This window comes from Osmia bicornis, chromosome 12, assembly GCF_907164935.1.
Source record: "Osmia bicornis bicornis chromosome 12, iOsmBic2.1, whole genome shotgun sequence".
Classification (NCBI taxonomy): domain Eukaryota; kingdom Metazoa; phylum Arthropoda; class Insecta; order Hymenoptera; family Megachilidae; genus Osmia; species Osmia bicornis.
Genome location: NC_060227.1, coordinates 8,072,993 through 8,092,437, shown reverse-complemented (window position 1 = coordinate 8,092,437; position 19,445 = coordinate 8,072,993). Strand labels below are relative to the sequence as shown.

At 40.1% G+C, this 19,445-nt stretch overlaps 1 protein-coding gene across 8 annotated transcripts in view; it reads right to left on the bottom strand.

Moving 5' to 3' along the window:
• LOC114879137 (serine/threonine-protein kinase NLK) overlaps positions 1-19,445 on the bottom strand; it is a 119,098-nt gene that overhangs the window by 41,700 nt on the left and 57,953 nt on the right. For all 8 annotated transcript variants that reach the window (XR_003789857.2, XR_003789860.2, XR_003789859.2 and 5 more), the window contains exons 2-3: positions 10,694-10,823; positions 10,560-10,615 (exon numbers count right to left, since the gene is read on the bottom strand). Coding sequence is in view for 4 of the 8 variants with exons in the window: in XM_029193745.2 (XP_029049578.1) it covers positions 10,560-10,615; positions 10,694-10,823 (186 nt within the window). In the remaining 4 variants the exon portion in view is untranslated. The remainder of the gene's footprint in view (positions 1-10,559; positions 10,616-10,693; positions 10,824-19,445) is intronic.

Sequence of the window (19,445 nt, the reverse complement as noted above, 5' to 3'; positions counted from 1 at the left end):
CGGTTCGAGGCACGTACACACGTCGAGAGAGGGATATTTTTCTCCCGCGAATCGTTATCCGGTGGCAGTGTAATTTTTCCAAGAAACAACGTCTCCAGGCGATCTCTTTATTCCTCTCGATCGCTGGAATAAATTCATCCTGAAACGACAGGAAAATCAAACTTTTCGTGTCACCACAAAGAACCTGATATTCATTATCTGACACAGACAGGAATGAAATGAAAAAAGATAAAGTTCCGTAGAAGAAGATGCACGACACACGCTTATCACGTGTCGTTTGTTTAATACTTGATTTTCCTTTTTTTCTTTCTTTTTTTTTTCAAACTCGTATCTTTGAAATGAATATTTCTTTCGCAACTCTCGGCACAGCATCGTTAGCAGACACGAAATTTATTCAGGATTTTTCCCCGCTTTTTCCCCGCCCGGCATCTCGCTGCAGCTTGGTGGCAACAGTTGTTGCGAAACTCGAGAATTTTAACGGCGCGACTTTAACGAGGATTTTAATCGGCGAACGACACCAACGATAATTTGCACCGCGTTCAACGCTTTCGCCACGAACTTCGCGCGTTTCGTTCTTCAATTACACCGACGACACGCGCGTGTATGCGTATGAAACGAGCAGAGAGATAAAAAATAAAAAAAGGAGAGAATAAAGAAACAACGTGAATCCCGATCGTAATGGAAATGAACTTGTTTTCGTTTTAATTAGAAGCGAAGCTGCGCGCGAAAAGATTCCGCGAATATTATGGGCGACACTCGAGATTGCGCTGAAAACATATGTTTACCTGAATTTCGCGAACGACGCAGCTGGGATAAGCAAAGTTTACGAATATAAAAGAGAAACCCTCGAAGAATTTATTTTTCGTTTCGAGTTATTCTACCTTTTCGTTGTTATTCGAGCGAGAGCAGAATTGAAACAGTCCCACGCTGTTGGTTCTTCATTATTTTTGAATTGTTCTATAATCTAGCATTCGCAACGCAACGCCGACAAAACAGGAGGATTTATCAGCGAGTGTCGCTGCCAAAACATTTATCATACATTATGTCGGTGGTGAACTCGTCGGTGAAAAACACGCGTCATAAAAGCCGCGAGCACGGCGAAAGCACGCGCTCGTTTATTTACATATATATATTTTTTCTGTTCGCTTTTCATTGGTGGAAAAAAAAGGGCGAAAGGTAGAAAGAGAAATCGTTTCCCGGCAATTTAATAGGTCCGCGTCGTCGAGAGCAGCGAAAAATCAACGTTCCGCGAAAAGTGACCTGCATCGGAGCGGATTGAAATTTCGCCAAAATAAAGCTTGGCGGTTTTGCACGGACGACGGAACACCTCGTTCGACGATTAAATCTTCGTTACGGCATGCATATGGCCAATAAAACCTGATCGATCTTGTCTCCAAACTCTCGATACCATTTTTTATTTTAAAATTATCCCCGTTCGCTGTGTTTCCCTATCAGAGCACTCGGGTTTATCGAAACTTGTAAAGCGATTCGAACGCGTATTTTCTTTCCAAAGTCCACGGTACGGGAAAATAATTGTCGATAACCGAATCGATGCACGCGTCAATTTTCCATGGCAAATCGAATTTCTCCGGTGAAATCAGGCCGGTAAACGACGTAACAGAAATTCATCAGCGACTATAAATTAATTTTCCGGCCGAAAGTTTGCCTGTCAGCGAGCTGCCAACGATACCGCTACCTCTTGAAACATCGTTCGTTACGATCATTCGATTGTCCTCGGTTTTCATCGAGAGAATATTCGTTCGCGTGGTAGAATCAATCTTCCCGGAACGGTGTAACGCGGATCGAACGCACCGGTGATGCGTCAACCGTGTACGATTTCGAATTAGATCAAAACACAGCATCCTATCGCACTGATTTCTCAGAGCCTTTTTGCGAAATGTAGTAACTACGTGAATGATTTTCTGCGTTAATTCTTATAATTAACAACGCGAGAGTATTATTTTGGCAAAGTGGGACACAAACAATATATTGTAAAGAAGTGGCAGAAGAAGACATTGAAAACCAAGAGAATTAATACCTTTTTCACAATATTTTGCATTTAACCCTTTCGTTGCCACGCGAATTTTTGAACTTGCACCGGTGGGCCACAAATTTCATATTAAAAATTTTATAATGGCAAAGAACTGCGAAATATATTAAAATAGCGGTACAATCTTACCAATAACACATTTTTCTTACCTGTTTTCAATAATATAAAATGTGACGTGCGATGAAATAAGAAAGTCGCATAAACACTGATTCTAAACATTAATTATAAGTAATGAACCTCCGGTCCGCACTTGTAGCAGAATCGGAGCAAAAAAATGGTAAAAATTAGAAAGAAAACTCCTTTCAGCTCGGCCAGCTGCAAGTTTTCCTCGCGAGAAAGTCCTTTCGAAGTTTGCGAAACGGAGCCGACACACTCGACACGCGCGTTTGCTTTGGAAGCGGATTTATCACTGAACGTCGCTCGTGATATTGTGTCTCAAATTGGTCGAATACGGCGCTTGTACCGAGGCAGGGACATTCGAATAGAAAAAGAAAATCAAACAAACAGTAAGCGTACAATATCAATCATAGTGTTCGTTCGTCTAGTGAAAAAGCACTGACTTTGGAGTCCAAGTTTAACCGCAGCAAATATCATAAATCTAATTATTTGATAAAACCGTTAAAATAATTAACATAATCATCTGATAAAAGCTTTAGAATATTCAATAATTTATTTGAAATTACAAAATACACTAGACGAACGGACACTATGATTGATATTCTACGTTCGCATTAAGCTAGCTGATTCGAATTTGTTAAATCTGCTACACTAATAGTAACAAGTTAACCCTTTGACTGTTATGGACGCACATATGCGTCCAATGAAAGCCATCGGTGCAGACAAGATTATTTCTTGTATGTACTAATCATAATTAAATAAAAGTTATCAACGCATATTACTAATTACACGCCATTCGTTATGCGAACAAAATTCAATTTTTTTTCTAATAGTATTCATAGACAAGTCAAAGACAAGTATGTATAGTCCTAGCTATTTTCATAAAATTCCCATAGCCCTAGCACAATCTATTATTTTTCTAATACTATAGCGAAAAAGTAATCCTTGGAGGCTCAAAATCGAGTAATAATTAATCTAGTCATTCTCATAAAGCTACCATAGCTCTAGCATAACAAAGAACCCAAAGTACCCATTTTCATTATTATCAAAATAAATATTATATACCACCATAATGAATATAACAAATCAATTTCGGATCGATTGCGCCTCCCTCATCCCTTTTAATTACACACCATGCGTTATCACATTATAATGATATAACGAAACACTGAAAAAGAAAAACAAACGAAAAAATAAACCGAGAAATGAAATAGAATAAAAAGAAAAGTAACAAGTGTTACTGTCTTCATTCTCATTTCGTACACACAGAACGTCCAAGCCTAGAATTCTCAGCAGTCAAAGGGTTAATATCAGCTGTACCTGTCAAAGGCTCATCATCCCTACCGAGAGTATTCGATTTATCCTACCAATAAACCGGATCGATTACTAAACCAACAAGTAGTCGATCACTATCAAGTCGAAATCGAACTTTCGCCTGGTTGAATCTTTCACCGTCAAACGTTGTCTCGCGAGATAAAACACCCGTCACGGTCACCCATGAAGTTGATCGAACTTGCTCGTCCCTCGGCGTAGCGGCCGAGTAAAAGAATGAAGAGAAAATACGAAATAGAAGAGATCGTGTCTCATAAATCGTGCTCTTGTTCGCTCGGTATACCAGAGTAAGAGATATTCAAATTACAGAGAGGAAGCAGGTGGAGGGTCGCGTGAGGCAGCGCGATTACACGGAAGAGAGTGTGCGCATAGAGTGCCGGTGAACGATTCCGAGGGACGCCAGTGTACCGTCGCGGTGAATTCGCGATAACGGTTAGTGTTCTTTATTAATTGATCACCGACATCGTCGATACGTAGCGCGTGTTCATTAGTCTCGCGCTCATTAAGCGGAGGAGCCGAGGCTGGTGTCCGGCGCGCGGTTCTCGCGGCTTATTATGCGATTATCGATAGGCATGCACGCGGCGATACGCGTACAGAGGCCCGTAACGAGCCTTCGCCACCATAGCATTTCGATATCGAGATCTGCATGTTAATTTCAAATGCTTTAAATGAAACGTCCTGATACGATTTTAAGAGCTTTAAATCGAACCGCCGATCGAGAGAATAAGATTTACCTTTGGAGAACAAATGATGAACACCGGTGAAAATTAAATCTAAATAGACCCTTTATATGGGTTTTCAAGGGCTGATGTTGCGCCTGCGTTTGTCCGCAATCCCAGAATACGCCAGGACGTTTCGTGTTTCGTAAGCATCGGTTCAATCGCCGCGTGGGAACGCCTTTGCCCACCTACGTAACCAGAACCGCATTTCCTCCCTTTTCCTTCTCCCTTTTTTCCTTGCTTGACCGTTTTTCTCATCGCATTGTTAACCGACGGCTTTGCGAATGCATTCCGAGTCGTTCGAGCGAAGTCGATTCGAAGCTTAAGATGCAATGAAAATGTTACGATAGAACTTGGAAATGATAGATAATTCGCGATCAGATTACACTGGAATTATATTCGTTCACTAATCAAACAATTGGATTAAATTGGAATGTCAATTAAAACAGAAGGGAACTTCTCGGGATAGGAAATTAATTATTAACTGCGGTGTTAATTACCGATTCCATTAAAATTATATATACAAACGATACCGAATTGTAACAAGAAAATTACTTTGGATTCTTTAAATAAGGATTTATTCGAAGCGTTTGACTCGAAGGGATCGCTAGATTACTGCAATTTATTACCCAATTCGAATCGCAGCAGAGTACAAACGAAGGAAAGCAATGAAATTATAGGAGGAAACTCTTCCAACGTTTCTAGGTCGAATGTAAAGCTTTTTATTTCCCAATCTACCCACCAGAAACTATTCCTTCCCGTTCGATTTTTCCTCGCGAATATCTACGATCCACGTGTGGGAGGTGGCCGATGACGAGACGTGATGCAACGCTATCTAACGCAATGCTGGATAAATGGAAAAATATGGAAAAGATGTGGCCAGAGAAAGACAAAGCCAGAGAAAGGGAAAAAGGAAAGGAACACGCACACCACTATTCGATTAATTCATAGATTAACGCGTAAAACCCTTTTCCTTTTACAAAAACAAGTTTCAAAGTACACGATCGTATTCTCGCCCGCATAAGAATTTTTCTTTTCAACCATCCAGCGTACGTGTGATTAACAACGAAGCCAGGATATTCGTAATCGATATCGATCTTTCCGATGATAGGGGTAGACGCAACCAAACCCCTCGATGCGGGCCACTCGACTACCTACGATAACTCGATAATATTTTCTTACCATCTTACAATCGAAATTCATACGTTCGATTAAAAAATCTTTCCCCCCAATCCACCCTTCAGGATCGCAGCGAATATTCCAGCCGGGTGTTCCATCGCTGACCCTCACCGGCTGAAATTCACCCTCTATGGATTCAGGAAACTGATCGTTGGATGAATCGATCGAGGAGGTCGCTCAAGGGGAAGTTATATTATCAGTGATGCAACAGTGTAAACGGACTCGGGCAAACCAACGCAACGACGTGCGTGTCTGTTCCTGTCGAGCAGCCAAGGGGTGGGTGGGTGGCAAGGAGGAGGGTGGTAATGGCACGCTATCGAGCTATCAATAGCCGTGCGGTGCACGCATTAATAATCCATGATTGCCATCGAGCGACTCGCTGCGCCACCATCGCCATGCTGTATCCATGGTGGCTGTGGGCCACGACGCGACGGTGTCTAGGACCGTCTGGCTGGCCGGAACGCCGGCGAGACCACCAACCCCATATGGTGAAAGCGAGCTAATCGAGCGAGATCCTTAATTAGGAATTAGACGGTGGCTCGCAACGGAATCGCAACACCCCAACTGTCACCGGCAGACCTCGTCTATCGATGCGCATCCTAGATAAGGGATTCTTGGGGTTGTAATTATATCGGTGCACAGATAGAGGGTACGAAGGAAGAATTGATTTCTTATTTTAAATTAGAATTATACAGAAACTGTAAGGAAGGATCGAATGGTTCGCAGTCGCTTGGACCACTGTATTAACCGGTAATCTCGTTAGCGTATCGTCTGCGAGACGGTGGTTTAGCCGAGCTGTTTAATTAGAAATTAGGCAGTCGCTTTCAGCGGAGTTGAACTTGGCTACGGCAAGTTTCTTGGCCAACAAGAGAGCGGGCCGGTGAATTTTCCATGTAGATGGAATTAGAATCGATCCAGACGCAAACATCGCCGAGCAAGCAATGGAAGTTAATGGGCGTCAGAACTTTCGACGATATCGTTCGGAGAGTTTCTCAAAAATGAAGGAGAATTCATTTACTTTTGATGATGATTTAACCAGCGACAAAGAGCGATTCTTCTTCTGATTTTTTTAATTCTAATTTTCTTCTAATTTTCACAGTGAAATTGAACGTTTTTTGTGGAACGTATTAAAGCTCTAATTACTAAGAATAGTAATAATTGATTTTCTTTTTGCCGTTTCGCTATTTGTACCATAGCAATATTACTTGGAATAATGATTTTCTATTATTTTCTTTTAATTATTCAGGGGCGTGTAAGTTGGAGGGCGGATCACCGGTGACCCCCTGACGTTCAACGTGTTAATAAATGAATATTTTAATCAGTAGTACTAGAAATGGGAAACACGTGACGGTTGTATAGTCGGTGGATTGAAAAGAAGAAAAAGGTAAAGGAGACAAAGCGTCGAGAAGACAGTGGAACGAAGTAACAAGGAGCAAAGAAATGGCGAAATAAAAATGCAATCTGTCCTCGAATCGATCAGACTCGGCCAGCGTGAAACAGGTGGTCCTGAATAAAAGGATCCAGCGAAGTTGGTAGCAGTAAATCGAGCCATCGAGTCTTGTCTCGTCTCATCAGATTCGCAGCAGTGCGTGTACGCGACATAATCTCGGGAACACGAAAAACGAGCAAAGAGAAGAAGAAGAAGAAGAAGAAGTAGAAGAAGAAGTGAGTTCTGATTCGTAACAGTCATTACTGGCGATGATTTACGTGGTCACGGGGGATCAGTTTGGACTTGAAGTTGAAGCAGAAAAAGAAGACAAAGTGAAAGGGAGGAAGAAAGGAAGGAAGAAAAAGGGAAGGTAAGGACGTAGGGAAGAAGTTGTCTGTTTAAGACCAACAATGACGGGAGATGAAGTGTAAGTAATAATGTGTGTTTATAAAAGAAAATAATGAAAGAGGCGAAGGGAATAGAGGTGAGAGAAGAAACTGATTTATCGAGCTCGCCTCCGTCGAGATTAACTCTGCAAATGCTTGCCCAGCGCGATCCCGTTCGCTTAAGGATGATCGACTATCGATTTCCTCTTGATCGATCGATAGATCATCCGATCACTCTGTACGATGCGTGATCTCAGATTCGTTCTGATTCGTAGATCAAAATGTGAACTTTGGCAAAATTCCAATTTGCTTCCAAAATTCCAAAATAAATAAATGATATTTTGTTAAAATTCGGTGAAAATTTGTTGCGAAAAACGAACGGATATTCAAGGAAAAATTTGAAAAAGGTCTTCTAAAGGAGACTATCTGTGGCCAGGTAAGAAAGCGGAGTGGAACCCTAGCTCGGCCCGATTTCCTTCAAATCTCTGGCACGTTCTCCTGATATCGCGTCTGGAAAGATGCTGAGAAAGAAGACTGGAAAGACTTCCTCTCTCTTCTGGAACTTACGTAAGCTTCGAGCCAAGCCGTTTACGTAGATTGCTCGTCTGTTACGTGGAGCACCATTTGTTCTTGGTTACGCGCGTCATTCCGCTCGTTTTCGTTACGCGATCGTTACGAAATCGTGTGGAGGTCACGAACGTGGTCGAAAGACATCGATAGCCGCGATCGATAACGAAGCGGATTTAGCTTGGGAACCGTCGCTCAAATTTCGGATGGTTTCGTGATACGCGCAAACACTGAGAGGAGCGAGAAATATTCCGCGGAAATTCGGTTAATAATTGGTTCAATTACGAGATATCAAAAAATAATTACTATTTCCTGTTCTTAATATATCGTATCATAGACAGTTTCAAAAACCGTAAAACCTGTAAACCTCTGCAAAGTCCATAGGCAATATTAGAAAGAGAAGATTACCTTTTCAAGTTGGAAAACTTGGAATCCTGGCTTCTTCTTGAAGAGATCAGCCGGTTGTTGAAAAACTTGCCGAGTATCAAGGGATTTGGAAAACTGGGTGGAGCCACGAGGTTTTACCTTGAAACCAAGGTTTTTTTCTTCCCGCCCTGATGAAACGTGACGGAGCAGAGCGGAGCTGAGCTGAGCTGAGCAGAGCATCGTTTCGCCAGGGCCGTTATTGATCTTCTGGTGTTGGTAACGCGAGAACGGAAACCTCGAGATTTATTAGGTTAGCTCCTCGAACACGTGTCCGATGCTGGCCGTGCAAGGACGCAAGTTTCGCGTTTAATTTCATTTTCGAGAAGGGCTCGATGGACGGGACCTTTCTGACCGCCAATGGCTACCCATCGACCATCGTCAGAAACCATCATCTCTACCCTCGGATTGATCGTTTCCGTTTATCTGCACGGTCGTCAGACTATCTTTTATGAAATTGGGGTTGAAAAACTAGCTACAGTGGTCATTGTTCTATTTTTCTTCTAACAGTACTCATAGTTGCAACAAAGTCAAAATCAAATAACCGTAGTCTTAGCTGTTTTCACAAAGCTATCTTTTTAATAGTATCCATGGACAAATCAAAATTAAGTAAGTATAGTCCCAGCTATTTTCATATCATAGCTCTAGCATAATCCATTTTTTTCTAATAGTATCCATAGATAAATCAAAATTAAGTAAGTATAGTCCTAGCTATCCTCATAAAATTGTCATAGCCCTAGCACAATCTATTATTTTTCTAATAGTATAGCGAAAAAGTGATCCTTGGAGGCTCAAAATCGAGTAATAATAGTCCTAGCCATTTTCATAAAGCTATCATAGTTCTAGCATAATTTACTATTTTCTAATAGTATCCATAGACAAATCAAAATTAAGTAAGTATAGTCCTAGCTATCCTCATAAAACTGTCATAGCCCTAGCACAATCTATTATTTTTCTAATAGTATAGCAAAATAGTGATCCTTGGACATTTAAAGTCCTAGCTATTCTCATAACGCTATAACAGCGTTTCCTAGTATAATTCATTTTTTTCTAATAGTATCCATAGACAAATCAAAATTAAGTAAGTATAGTCCTAGCTATTTTCATAAAGTTGTCAGCCCTACCACAATCTATTATTTTTCTAATAGTATAGCGAAAAAATGATCCTTGGGGGTTCAAAATCGAGTAATAATAGTCCTAGCCATTTTCATAAAGCTATCATAGTTCTAACATAATTCACTATTTTCTAATAGTATCCATAGACAAATCAAAATTAAGTAAGTATAGTCCTAGCTATTTTCATAAAATTGTCATAGTCCTAGCACAATCAATTATTTTTCTAATAGTATAACAAAAAAGTGATCCTTGGAGGCTCAAAATCGAGTAATACTTAATCTAGTCATTCTCATAAAGCTACCATAGCTCCAACATAACAAAGAACCCAAAGTATCCATTCTCATTATTATCAAAATAAATATATCACCATAATGAATATAACAAATCAATTTCAGATCGATCGCGCCTCCACAGCATTCCCTCCTTCATCCCATTTAGTGAGGCCATGTAATATTTCTAGCCACCCCTGATTCACGAACCTCCGGTCGTTTCTTCTCTTTTGTGCGCGTTTATTATCTCGCCTGTTATTTGCGAGAAAAACGGAAGAACGAGCACGGACAACCCTCCGTGGTTGTTTACAAAAAGGAAGACGCGGGTGGAAGGAAGAAGCAAGTTTTTTTTTTTTCACATGATCCAAGAGATAGGCAAACACGGGGGTGTTTCGCTTGGATCGAATCGATCCTCGATCGTGTCTCCGTCTCACGGTTTAATTGCTGGCTGCCACGAGCCGATTAAAAGTTTCCGCGTCGTTTCAGCCGGGCATTTGCGTGAACTCGCTTCCGCGTGAACCGGAAAAGAGAAAAGAGGAAGAGGCCGAACGCGAAGAAGAACTTTCGCTTCGCGTGATTCGATCCCTGCGCATCTTCCTGCTCTACCCTCTTCCCTCTTTTTATTTCACCGGATTCTTTGAATTCTACCGGTGCTTGAAACGACCAGCGTGAGAAGGTAGTTGATTATAACGACGGTACGAGAGGTTTTAACCCTTTCGTTGCTACGACCGAGTATAGTCGTCCAATGTAAAGCGTTTCATCGCTACAATTACGAGTTCGATTACGAAATAAAGAATTTAAGCTATAATAATATCGATTAAATTAACGTGTATACGAAACGATCGCAAAGTATACTGATTCACTCGAACAAACCTCGGAAATGAACTTAATAAAAATAGATACAGCACCTTTTGCGAAGGAAGCACCATTTGCAAATGTAAACGCTGAAAAAACAGGTATTAAAAAGGATACATTTCTTGGAAGAAGTCTAGGTGCGGTGGCTGAAGGATGTCCAAGGCTGAGAGAACCTGTAAAACGGCAATTGTACCCAGCTCAAAGAGAGAATTAATTAGGAAAAAAACGAAAAAGTATAAAAGTGTACTCACGTTTTCGTGTTTGAAGAAGCAAAGCATCTTCAGCTCCCTGAAGACCCGTTTGCTGCTCACCAGGCTCTGAAAGACGTTTGGCAGTTTCTTCAAGGCCACTCTCCTACCGTCCCTCGGATCCGTGACCGCCCTGGAAATCGTCAGAAAATAATAATTAATAATCGCTAGTTGAAAATCCATTTCAAATTAAATATCCCGATCGAAGTCGACTGTGTCTCTTTTTTCAAACAAAAATTACCCTCTTCCCATCGTTATCATTCTAATCTGGAATTCACCGAAATAGAGGCGTTGCAAGATTTCCCAGAAGAATTTTCCAAAAGCGCATCAGGTGCAACCGATCAATTTCGACGCTATCTGTCGATCCGTGAACGCGTCTGCCCGCCAGGGGGTTAATAACGGGAACAACCATGATCGATTCGTAATCCACGAGCAGACGACAAACCCGCCACCCTCGCGCACCGATACCGCTCCGCAGAATAATTATTGTGCCTGCAATTAGTTCGTTTACGGTGGCTCGATTTCATTGTCAGCCGGTTATACCGCAAACCGACGATTCCAATCCCTCCTTTCCATTCGCCAGTCAATCTCGTTCGAGACCGCCACCCCCAGTTTCAACCCCCTTAGTAACGTTTCGTACATCGACGCTCGATGCGCCGTCAAACAGATTTTTCACCCTCTACGCGAGATTAACTAACTATTAGTTATAGAATGTTCGAAAAATGGAAAGCTGAAAAATTTATTTAAGTAAATTGGATAAATTTCCTAAAAGGACATCTCCGATTTTTTTTATACTCTGGATTCTTACGTATTTTGACGTGCTGAATATGATAGTGATGAAACCATAAAAATCATAGTTTTTTCCATTTATTTCCGTAAATAATGGTAATTTTGAAAAATACTTTAAATAAAAGTTGTAGGTCTCGTTGAAATACATACTTTATGTTCTATTATTTTTTGTCATAAAGACAATAGCTTCTGAGAAAAACGATATTAAATGTTCAAAACTTCATATAATTCATCCAACATAAATAAAGTTTTATTGTTAATTTTATTAGTTAATACTAGAAAGGGATACAGCAAAGCTCCTTCCTCGCTGTTCATCCCCAAAAGGAATAACCTAACCTTACCTAACCTAAACCTAAACTTAAACATTAAGTTAAACGACTGTTCGTTATAGAAGAAACGAAACAACCTCATATAAACTAAAAAATAAACCTACTTGTTCTAAAAAATGAAAATAAAGCGAATAGAACAATATCATGAAAACTAAAAAATAGTTTGCAATAAGAAAAACAGAATAAAGTACTCAGGGTCATGTCCCTGATAACATATGTAAAGGACATTGAAATCGAGGGTGGCTCCGTATAAGTGAATAATTACCTATCATTTTTCTCAGAACCTATTATCTTTATGACAAAAATCAATAGGACATAAAATGTGTATTTTGATGAGATCTATAACTTTTCTTATCTGAAGTACTTTTCAAAATTACCATTATTTACGGAAATAAATGGAAAAAAACTATGATTTTTATGGTTTTTTCATGGTTTCCGCCATGAAAATAAAATTTGCGCCAAATCTCACTATCATATTCGTAATCAGCACGTCAAAATACGTAAGAATCCAGAGTACAAAAGAAATTGAGGTATGTCCTTTTCGGAAGTACACCCAGTAAATTATTTATATAGAAATAATTGCATTTTTTAATTATATGGAGATCGTGGAGACACGTGTTAAAAAAAGAACGCCCACGAGAGAGCAGATGGTTAATCTTAAACGAAGAGGAAGCAGAAGCTGGTTTAAAAAAGACGAGCAGTATCGTCGAAAGGCAAATTAGTCGAGGCAAGTCCGCGTCGCATGTGTTGCTTTCAGGGTCGTTCTACTCGAAATCCGTGGCCTCACTTCCGTTATGCTTGGCAGGCCGAGTGCGTTGACCCTTTTCGAAGGTCGTCGTACCTTTGTTCGTTCGTGACTCTCTTCGATGAAATCATGATTAATCTCTGACCGGGGTTCTACACCCGGGCCCTCGCCGATAACGCACCCTCAAATTTCCAAACTACCACCCCGAAGAAAAGCAAAGAATCGCTTTGAAAAAATACCCAACAATTATCCAATCCTGTTACATTTCAACCGCCCACTCGCCACCATTAGGCAAACTAATCTTAACCGATACACCCTCGATTCAATTAACGTTTTAATTAAACATCGCGCGGACGATGCACGCCTATTTCTATCGCGTAGGACAAAGTCGATGATGCTACGATAATACGAGAACAGCCATCATTTACAACAGCAACGGTAAAGGGTAGAACAATTATACAGTTTATATACCGACGCTTTAATTGATTAACGTTTAATTAAACGCTCCCAGTCGCGCTGTTATTTTTCGTTTCAAAAAGAAATAATAATAATCTGATCCTATCCTGTGTGATCTAATCGTGCTATAATTCAGGAAAATACGTAATTAATGATTCGATTCTATTAACGCAATCGGATCGATATATTAACAATGGAACGAGTAGAAATTCAACCCTGTTCGTTGTCCACGAAAGGGGTTGCAACGATGAACGTAATCGCGTAACGTTTCAACTTGAATCGGCGTTTAATTAAACGATCCGCACGAGATGACTTACTCGTCATGGAACGTGGCGACGTCACGACGCCTTATCTATTCCACTGTGGAATTACAACGCGTCGTTGTTATCAAGGCTGAACGCAACAATTTCGAACGCGTGGATATTTGAATAAACGAAGGCGTATATTGTTTTCGATTGGACCGATTGGTCGATGAATGATTGATTCGATAACAAAATGTGGCGGGACCGAGGTCAACCCATCGAGTGCATTTTTAACCACGGGACGTGGCGTTGCAAGCTTAAACAAATTCATCAATAATGGAGACGGCTGTACGCTCGGCGAACCGTCAAATCTGCTTCGATTCGACCGATGTTTCGTTTTATCGTGCGTTGATGATAGTTGATCGAAGAGAGAGAGAGAGAATCGTTCATTTGAAATACATATTTTTATAACAGTTTCAATTTGATGAAATGTTAGAAAATCCGGTGACGACGACCGAAGGCTAAAATACCCAACGCCTAATTATACGGTCAAACAGATGTTGGCCAATTTTACAGAACGGACATCCAAGTGGCACGAAAGGATTCCGGATTCTTCGGAACAAGTGGACTTTTCTGAACAAGGAAAGGTAGTCCTCCTTGGCTTACCTTAAGGGGTTAGGCTACTCTAGAGCAAGAAAAAATAGGCATATTTTGGGAATTTTGAATAAATCCAAATTCTGTAAGCATGCTTTCATTTTACAACTAATAAACTTTAAAAATTAATTTTTGTATAGTGATTCAAGTGAAAATATGGGCTCTTTTTTGTAAGGCTAAACGGCCGGATTAGCAGCGCCTGCAATTTTTAACTTAGGATAAAAAATCAAAATATTTTCGTAGGATTTTTTGATATATTGATTTTTGCAAAAATGACGTATGTTTTAAGACCTCTCTTAAGCTGGCAGGACCAAACCAGCAGAATCAAATCGGAATTAGTGGAATATTTAGTACTTATTTTGTACTAATTTGTACCACAAACAGTAATTTTGTACCTCGTGCCATTTTCAAAAAAATCGTGGCGCTGCTAGCTTAATATTAAGCTAGCAGGACCAAACGTCAATGTTAATAAAAATGAATCTAACAAAGCAGATATATTTAGTGCTGAATTTGTACTAATTTGCTTAATATTAAGCTAGCAGCGCCACGATTTTTATGAAAATGGCAGGAGGTATAAAATTACTATTTATGGTACAAATTAGTACAAAATAAGTACTAAATATTCCACTCAGTCCGATTTGATTCTGCTGGTTTGGTCCTGCCAGCTTAAGAGAGGTTATATGTGTAAAGAAAGTGTATTTTCTTTATTTAAAGTCGAGTTTTGCGCGAGTGTGACGGTAGAACAATAGTGAATCGGCAATATCGATTTATAGAAAGAGATAGTGGAGGGACGTAAGATAGAGCACGTGTGCAAAAATTAGGCAGAATAGACAAAAAGAAACTTAGAAAAGAAGTCAATAGCGTAAAGAGAGAAAGGATAAATTAATGAACTTTAATTGTCGTTTCTTTGATTTACAGGTGAGAATGTGTATAGTGTAAATAATAATTCAATGTATATAGATAAATAAATAAAAAACTTTGATTTACGGAGAAACAAATTCCAGTTTGTCATTAATTGAAAATCCTCAATAAATTGTCTTATATATGTGCCCATAATTATGAAAGTGGTCTAAGTCAAAATTAAAAAAAAAAAATGAATTTATCACTTATTTCAGACGACATGATTTTAAACTAAATTTATTCAATGTAATTTTTAAAACAAGAAATAATATATGACTTAGACCACTTTCATAATTATGGGCACATATGTATATAGATTCTGTTTTTTTTTTTTTTTTCATTTCACCTTTGTCTTGCTTCCCAATACCAATATTTGCCATATCATTTTTAAGACATTAAGGCACCTTTTAAGCAAAAAAAAAAATTTTTAGATTTTCTCAAAATCCTAGAGTGACCAAACCCTTTAACCCTTTGCCGTACTTTGACGAGTCTGACTCGTGACGCACCTATAGTTCTAATATGACAAAACTGAACCGTATCTGTATTATAATTGAATTTGAAGTATATAATATTTCAATTTCCTTGGTTTGCCTTAATATTATAGCTTTGGCAGACGCAAATGAGAAAATGGCAAGGGTTTAATAGCCGCATCGCGAAATATACGCTTGAGAGTATCCCGAGTTTTATTTCAATCCCGTCTTATTAAATCCGCACCTTTAATTCTTCTTACACAAACAAAGGTGTCATAAAAAATGTGCTATAAAGAGAATTTTCGGAACGATGCAAATATTATAAAATAAAATTTACCGAACGATCTCGCATAGAGTTTATCACCGTTTGCATTATATCCAATAAAAAGGGACAATCAACCCCGCACGATACCGTGGGAACAGAGGGGAGTAATATTATCATCCATGCCATGTGGACGAACGCTACATCCCCTCTCGTCTGGAGGGACATAAATTTCAAACGGGTCAATAAATTGCTGGACGGACAGGCTGACGATGACTGCTATTGTCCTCCGAACAATGTATTTCTAATTCGCCGATAAAAAAAATATTCGAGATTGATAAAGCGTGGAATTTTTCCGATTATAAAAACATCGTTGTGATACCTTCAATGGCTGCCGGACAAAAGTGGCGGGGGAAAAAAAAGAGGAAAAGGGTGAAATTGGCAAGAATCGAGATGGACTGGCGCACGAGCAAAAAGACCCTGACCTTGAGGTGCACCGATGACCTTGAGACTGAGGTTACGGCTTCCGCATTGCCGGGAAATGGTGGGAGGCCGTCGCAGGGGTTTCAATGGATCCGACCAATCCCGTTCGGTCAGCCTTTTAAATGGAACTTAAAGGTACCATCACTTTATTGCATTCGCAGTAAATTTTTTAATTGATATATTTATATATTTTTCAAGCTTAATTAAAATTTTATAATCACCCTGTATAAACTTTCAGCGTGAAATCGATAGAGAAATAAAGCAAAATCGCGACGAAACAAAAAGAAGGGGAAAAAATATCATCCCTGCTTTTGCTTCCTGGTTAAAAAAGAAAAGAACGTTAATGGTGCAGCAGCCTAGGGTGGCAGTGTTTTCCGCGACATTATTACCACGATAGGATCAACGAGGCACTCTCAATTTAATTAGCAAGGCAGCGAGCAACGGGTCGCCTCGGCTCGGGACGCAAAAATGCTTGGATTAATTATGAGCGCAATTAGAGGCGCCGATAACGATGCGGTAATAAAGTTCTGTAAAATCGATCCGGTTTTCCGCGGCACACGCGGGCCCACCGGTGTCCCATAAGAGGACACCGTTCATTTATTCCCCATCAGATTAAGCCGTCCCATTAGCGGCAATCGATAGAAAGGAAATTTTGTATTTTCCAAACGATCCAGCCCCCATCGATCTCCGTTCCTCGCTCCTCCGATAATTTATAATTAACGCCTGTCCGTGTCGAAAGCTGACGGTGAATATTAATTAGCGAAACGATCCGGAGACGGAAGTTCGTCTAATTGTCGCGGTTCTTTTACGAACAACCTGGCCGCTTGATTAATTCGCAAATCAATGGATCATTTAGAGACCGCGTGTGCCCAGAAATTTCAGGCCAATCTAGGCCACACGTTTGATAGCCACGCGTGAAGCGGAATCTCTTAGTCACTGAGAAACGAGTTTAATCTAGCCAAGATTACCAAGCAGAATTCCCCTTCTATTATTCGGCAGGCTGCTTTCTTTTTAAACGGTAGGAACCATGACCGAGCAGAATTGGACCGATATTCTTCTGCCGAAATTTCAATCGTCGCTATTGTACATCGGTGATCCGCCATGAATTCGTCGATTCTCCTTCGAACGAAGAGGAACACGCGGGTCCCGCTAATTAATACCGTCGATTATGCATAGTAGGCGATAATTTATAATTGGCTCGGCAGACAGCCGCTCCAACTTACACGGGCAAGGAACGCACGATCGATTACAGCTCGTTAGCTTGATTTACTGGCATATCGGAGCCACTCCTGTCAGCCACTCTCTCTCTCTCTCCCCCTCGTTTCATCGAACCTGCTCGCCTCTCGCGGACAAGGTAAACGTAGAAATTGAATAACTTTAAAACAATCAATTAAACGAATAAGAGATAAAAATGTAAAGCGACGAACGCGCGTGACAAGCGCGAGGAAGCGCATCGACCGTCCGCAATTAGCATCGGCCTAAGTGGCGGCTACGTATTTACACGAATAAGCCGAGGCTTAACTTTCGTCTAACTAGTTTAAACTTCGCTCTCCCCGTGTAATTTGTCAGACACGCGTGCGCGTTCAAACAAGAGGGATCGTGTAACACGATAACGAAGCTCTGTTCGAAGCGCAGCTTACGATGGTCTTGGAGAAATATTCGGTACCGTTCTAAATTCAAACGAGAAATTGGCAAATTGGAAAGGTAAGGGAAACCGAAGAGACAGATCACGAATCTGAATGAAGGAACTGGGGAGATAAGATGGAGACGTGACTCGATATTCTGGGAGAATGCTCTTCGAGAGTGAAGAAATAGTAGAAACGGAGAGGGTGGAAGGCTGCAAGAGGAAAACAGGATGGAACGGACGGTATCTGATGATTCGACTGCACGCTTCGTTCGCCGCCCTTACGAAACCGGATGGAGGGTTCACCTAGATGAACAATCAACTCGTTCCGTAAACCACGCCTCGAATCTACCTTTCGAATGATCTCGTTTTCTTCTATCAGTAATTAGTCATAGAAATATGTAAATCAAATGAAATTACAGTGGATGATCCAATTATTAGAGCCACTCGCATAAATTGACGATTTTACATAAAAACGATTAATTTTTAAATGAAAACCGTATTAAACAGAGTTTTTGTTACTTTTTTTAATGATGTATTGATGCTTGTAAAATTATGATACACAGTTCAAAAAAGTGGAAATATTAATTATTAGTAATAAATGTAAATTGGTTGAACGTTTGATAGAAAAATGGGCCGAAAATGAAACAATCAAAATGAATTCCTTAAAATTGCTAATTACAGACCTCTGTGAAGTTGGCCTCTCATTATCAAAAATTTGAGAAATTAATAATAGTTCTGAATGCCCCTTCAAGAGTTCTAGAGTTCTCTATCAGTTTTAAAAATAGTTCCCTCGATTAAAGTACCGAAGATAGTATTTGAAGGTATGGGGGGGCCAACTTCTCATTTTCGCAACTTTCAAGAGCTATAACTTTTTTGCTATCCACTTTAGCACTTTGGTTGTTAAGGATAATTGATAGAACTCTTTGAAAACAAAAGAACATTTTTTTTGGGGTTAATTTTAGGGGTGTTACAGTAAAAGGCGGCGTTACGAAATACGAACATACATATCTTTATTTTTACAAGTATTTTTTTGTATATTATTACTGGAGGATTATTGATTAAAAGTAATTCAATGTAAAAACTTTAAAATTGTGCTTCTATTTCTACAAAAACACGAAAAACCCATTTTTCATACCATGACACTAATAATTTGATCACCCACTGTAATTGTTGAAAAAATATCAACCCGCGACGCGTCAGAGGATGCAAGAAATTTCGAGGACACTTTTTTCTCACTGTCCAACTTCCGCTCGGGTTCTACATTTAAACTTCCAACGAATTGAACTTTTTAATAAGGCGCCGAGGCGGCGCCGCGACTTTTAACCGAGCTCCGGTTCGCTGCCTCGACAAACTCCTCTCGAAAATCCGCTTTCGCGTCTCGCGAACCGTTATAGCGTGCCCTGTCTTAAATAAACTCTAAACCGCCACGCGAAGCTAACAAGCGAGGGGAAGCACGAGGCGGACTCGTTTCTGGTATTGAAATTTCTTCATATTTTAATTGGACTTAAATTGATGCTGTTCTCTCGCGTCGCGAGCGATATAAATCAACCCCTGCCCTGAAGCTTTCCTTCGCGCCGGGAGCAATGGTGAAACGTGTTCTCTCTAATTCAATTCCCAATGGCAACAGTTTCGCCTTTATTTCTCGCGGTTCGGCAGGCGGGAAACGCGATAAAAAAAGCATCCGTTTTGTACTAGCAGATATGGATTTTGTTTAGTCGGCAACAAAGCCTTTGATTCCTCGTTAAACGCAACCCCTCTCTTGTTGATTCCACGTTCGAGCGATGTTTTATTGTGCGAT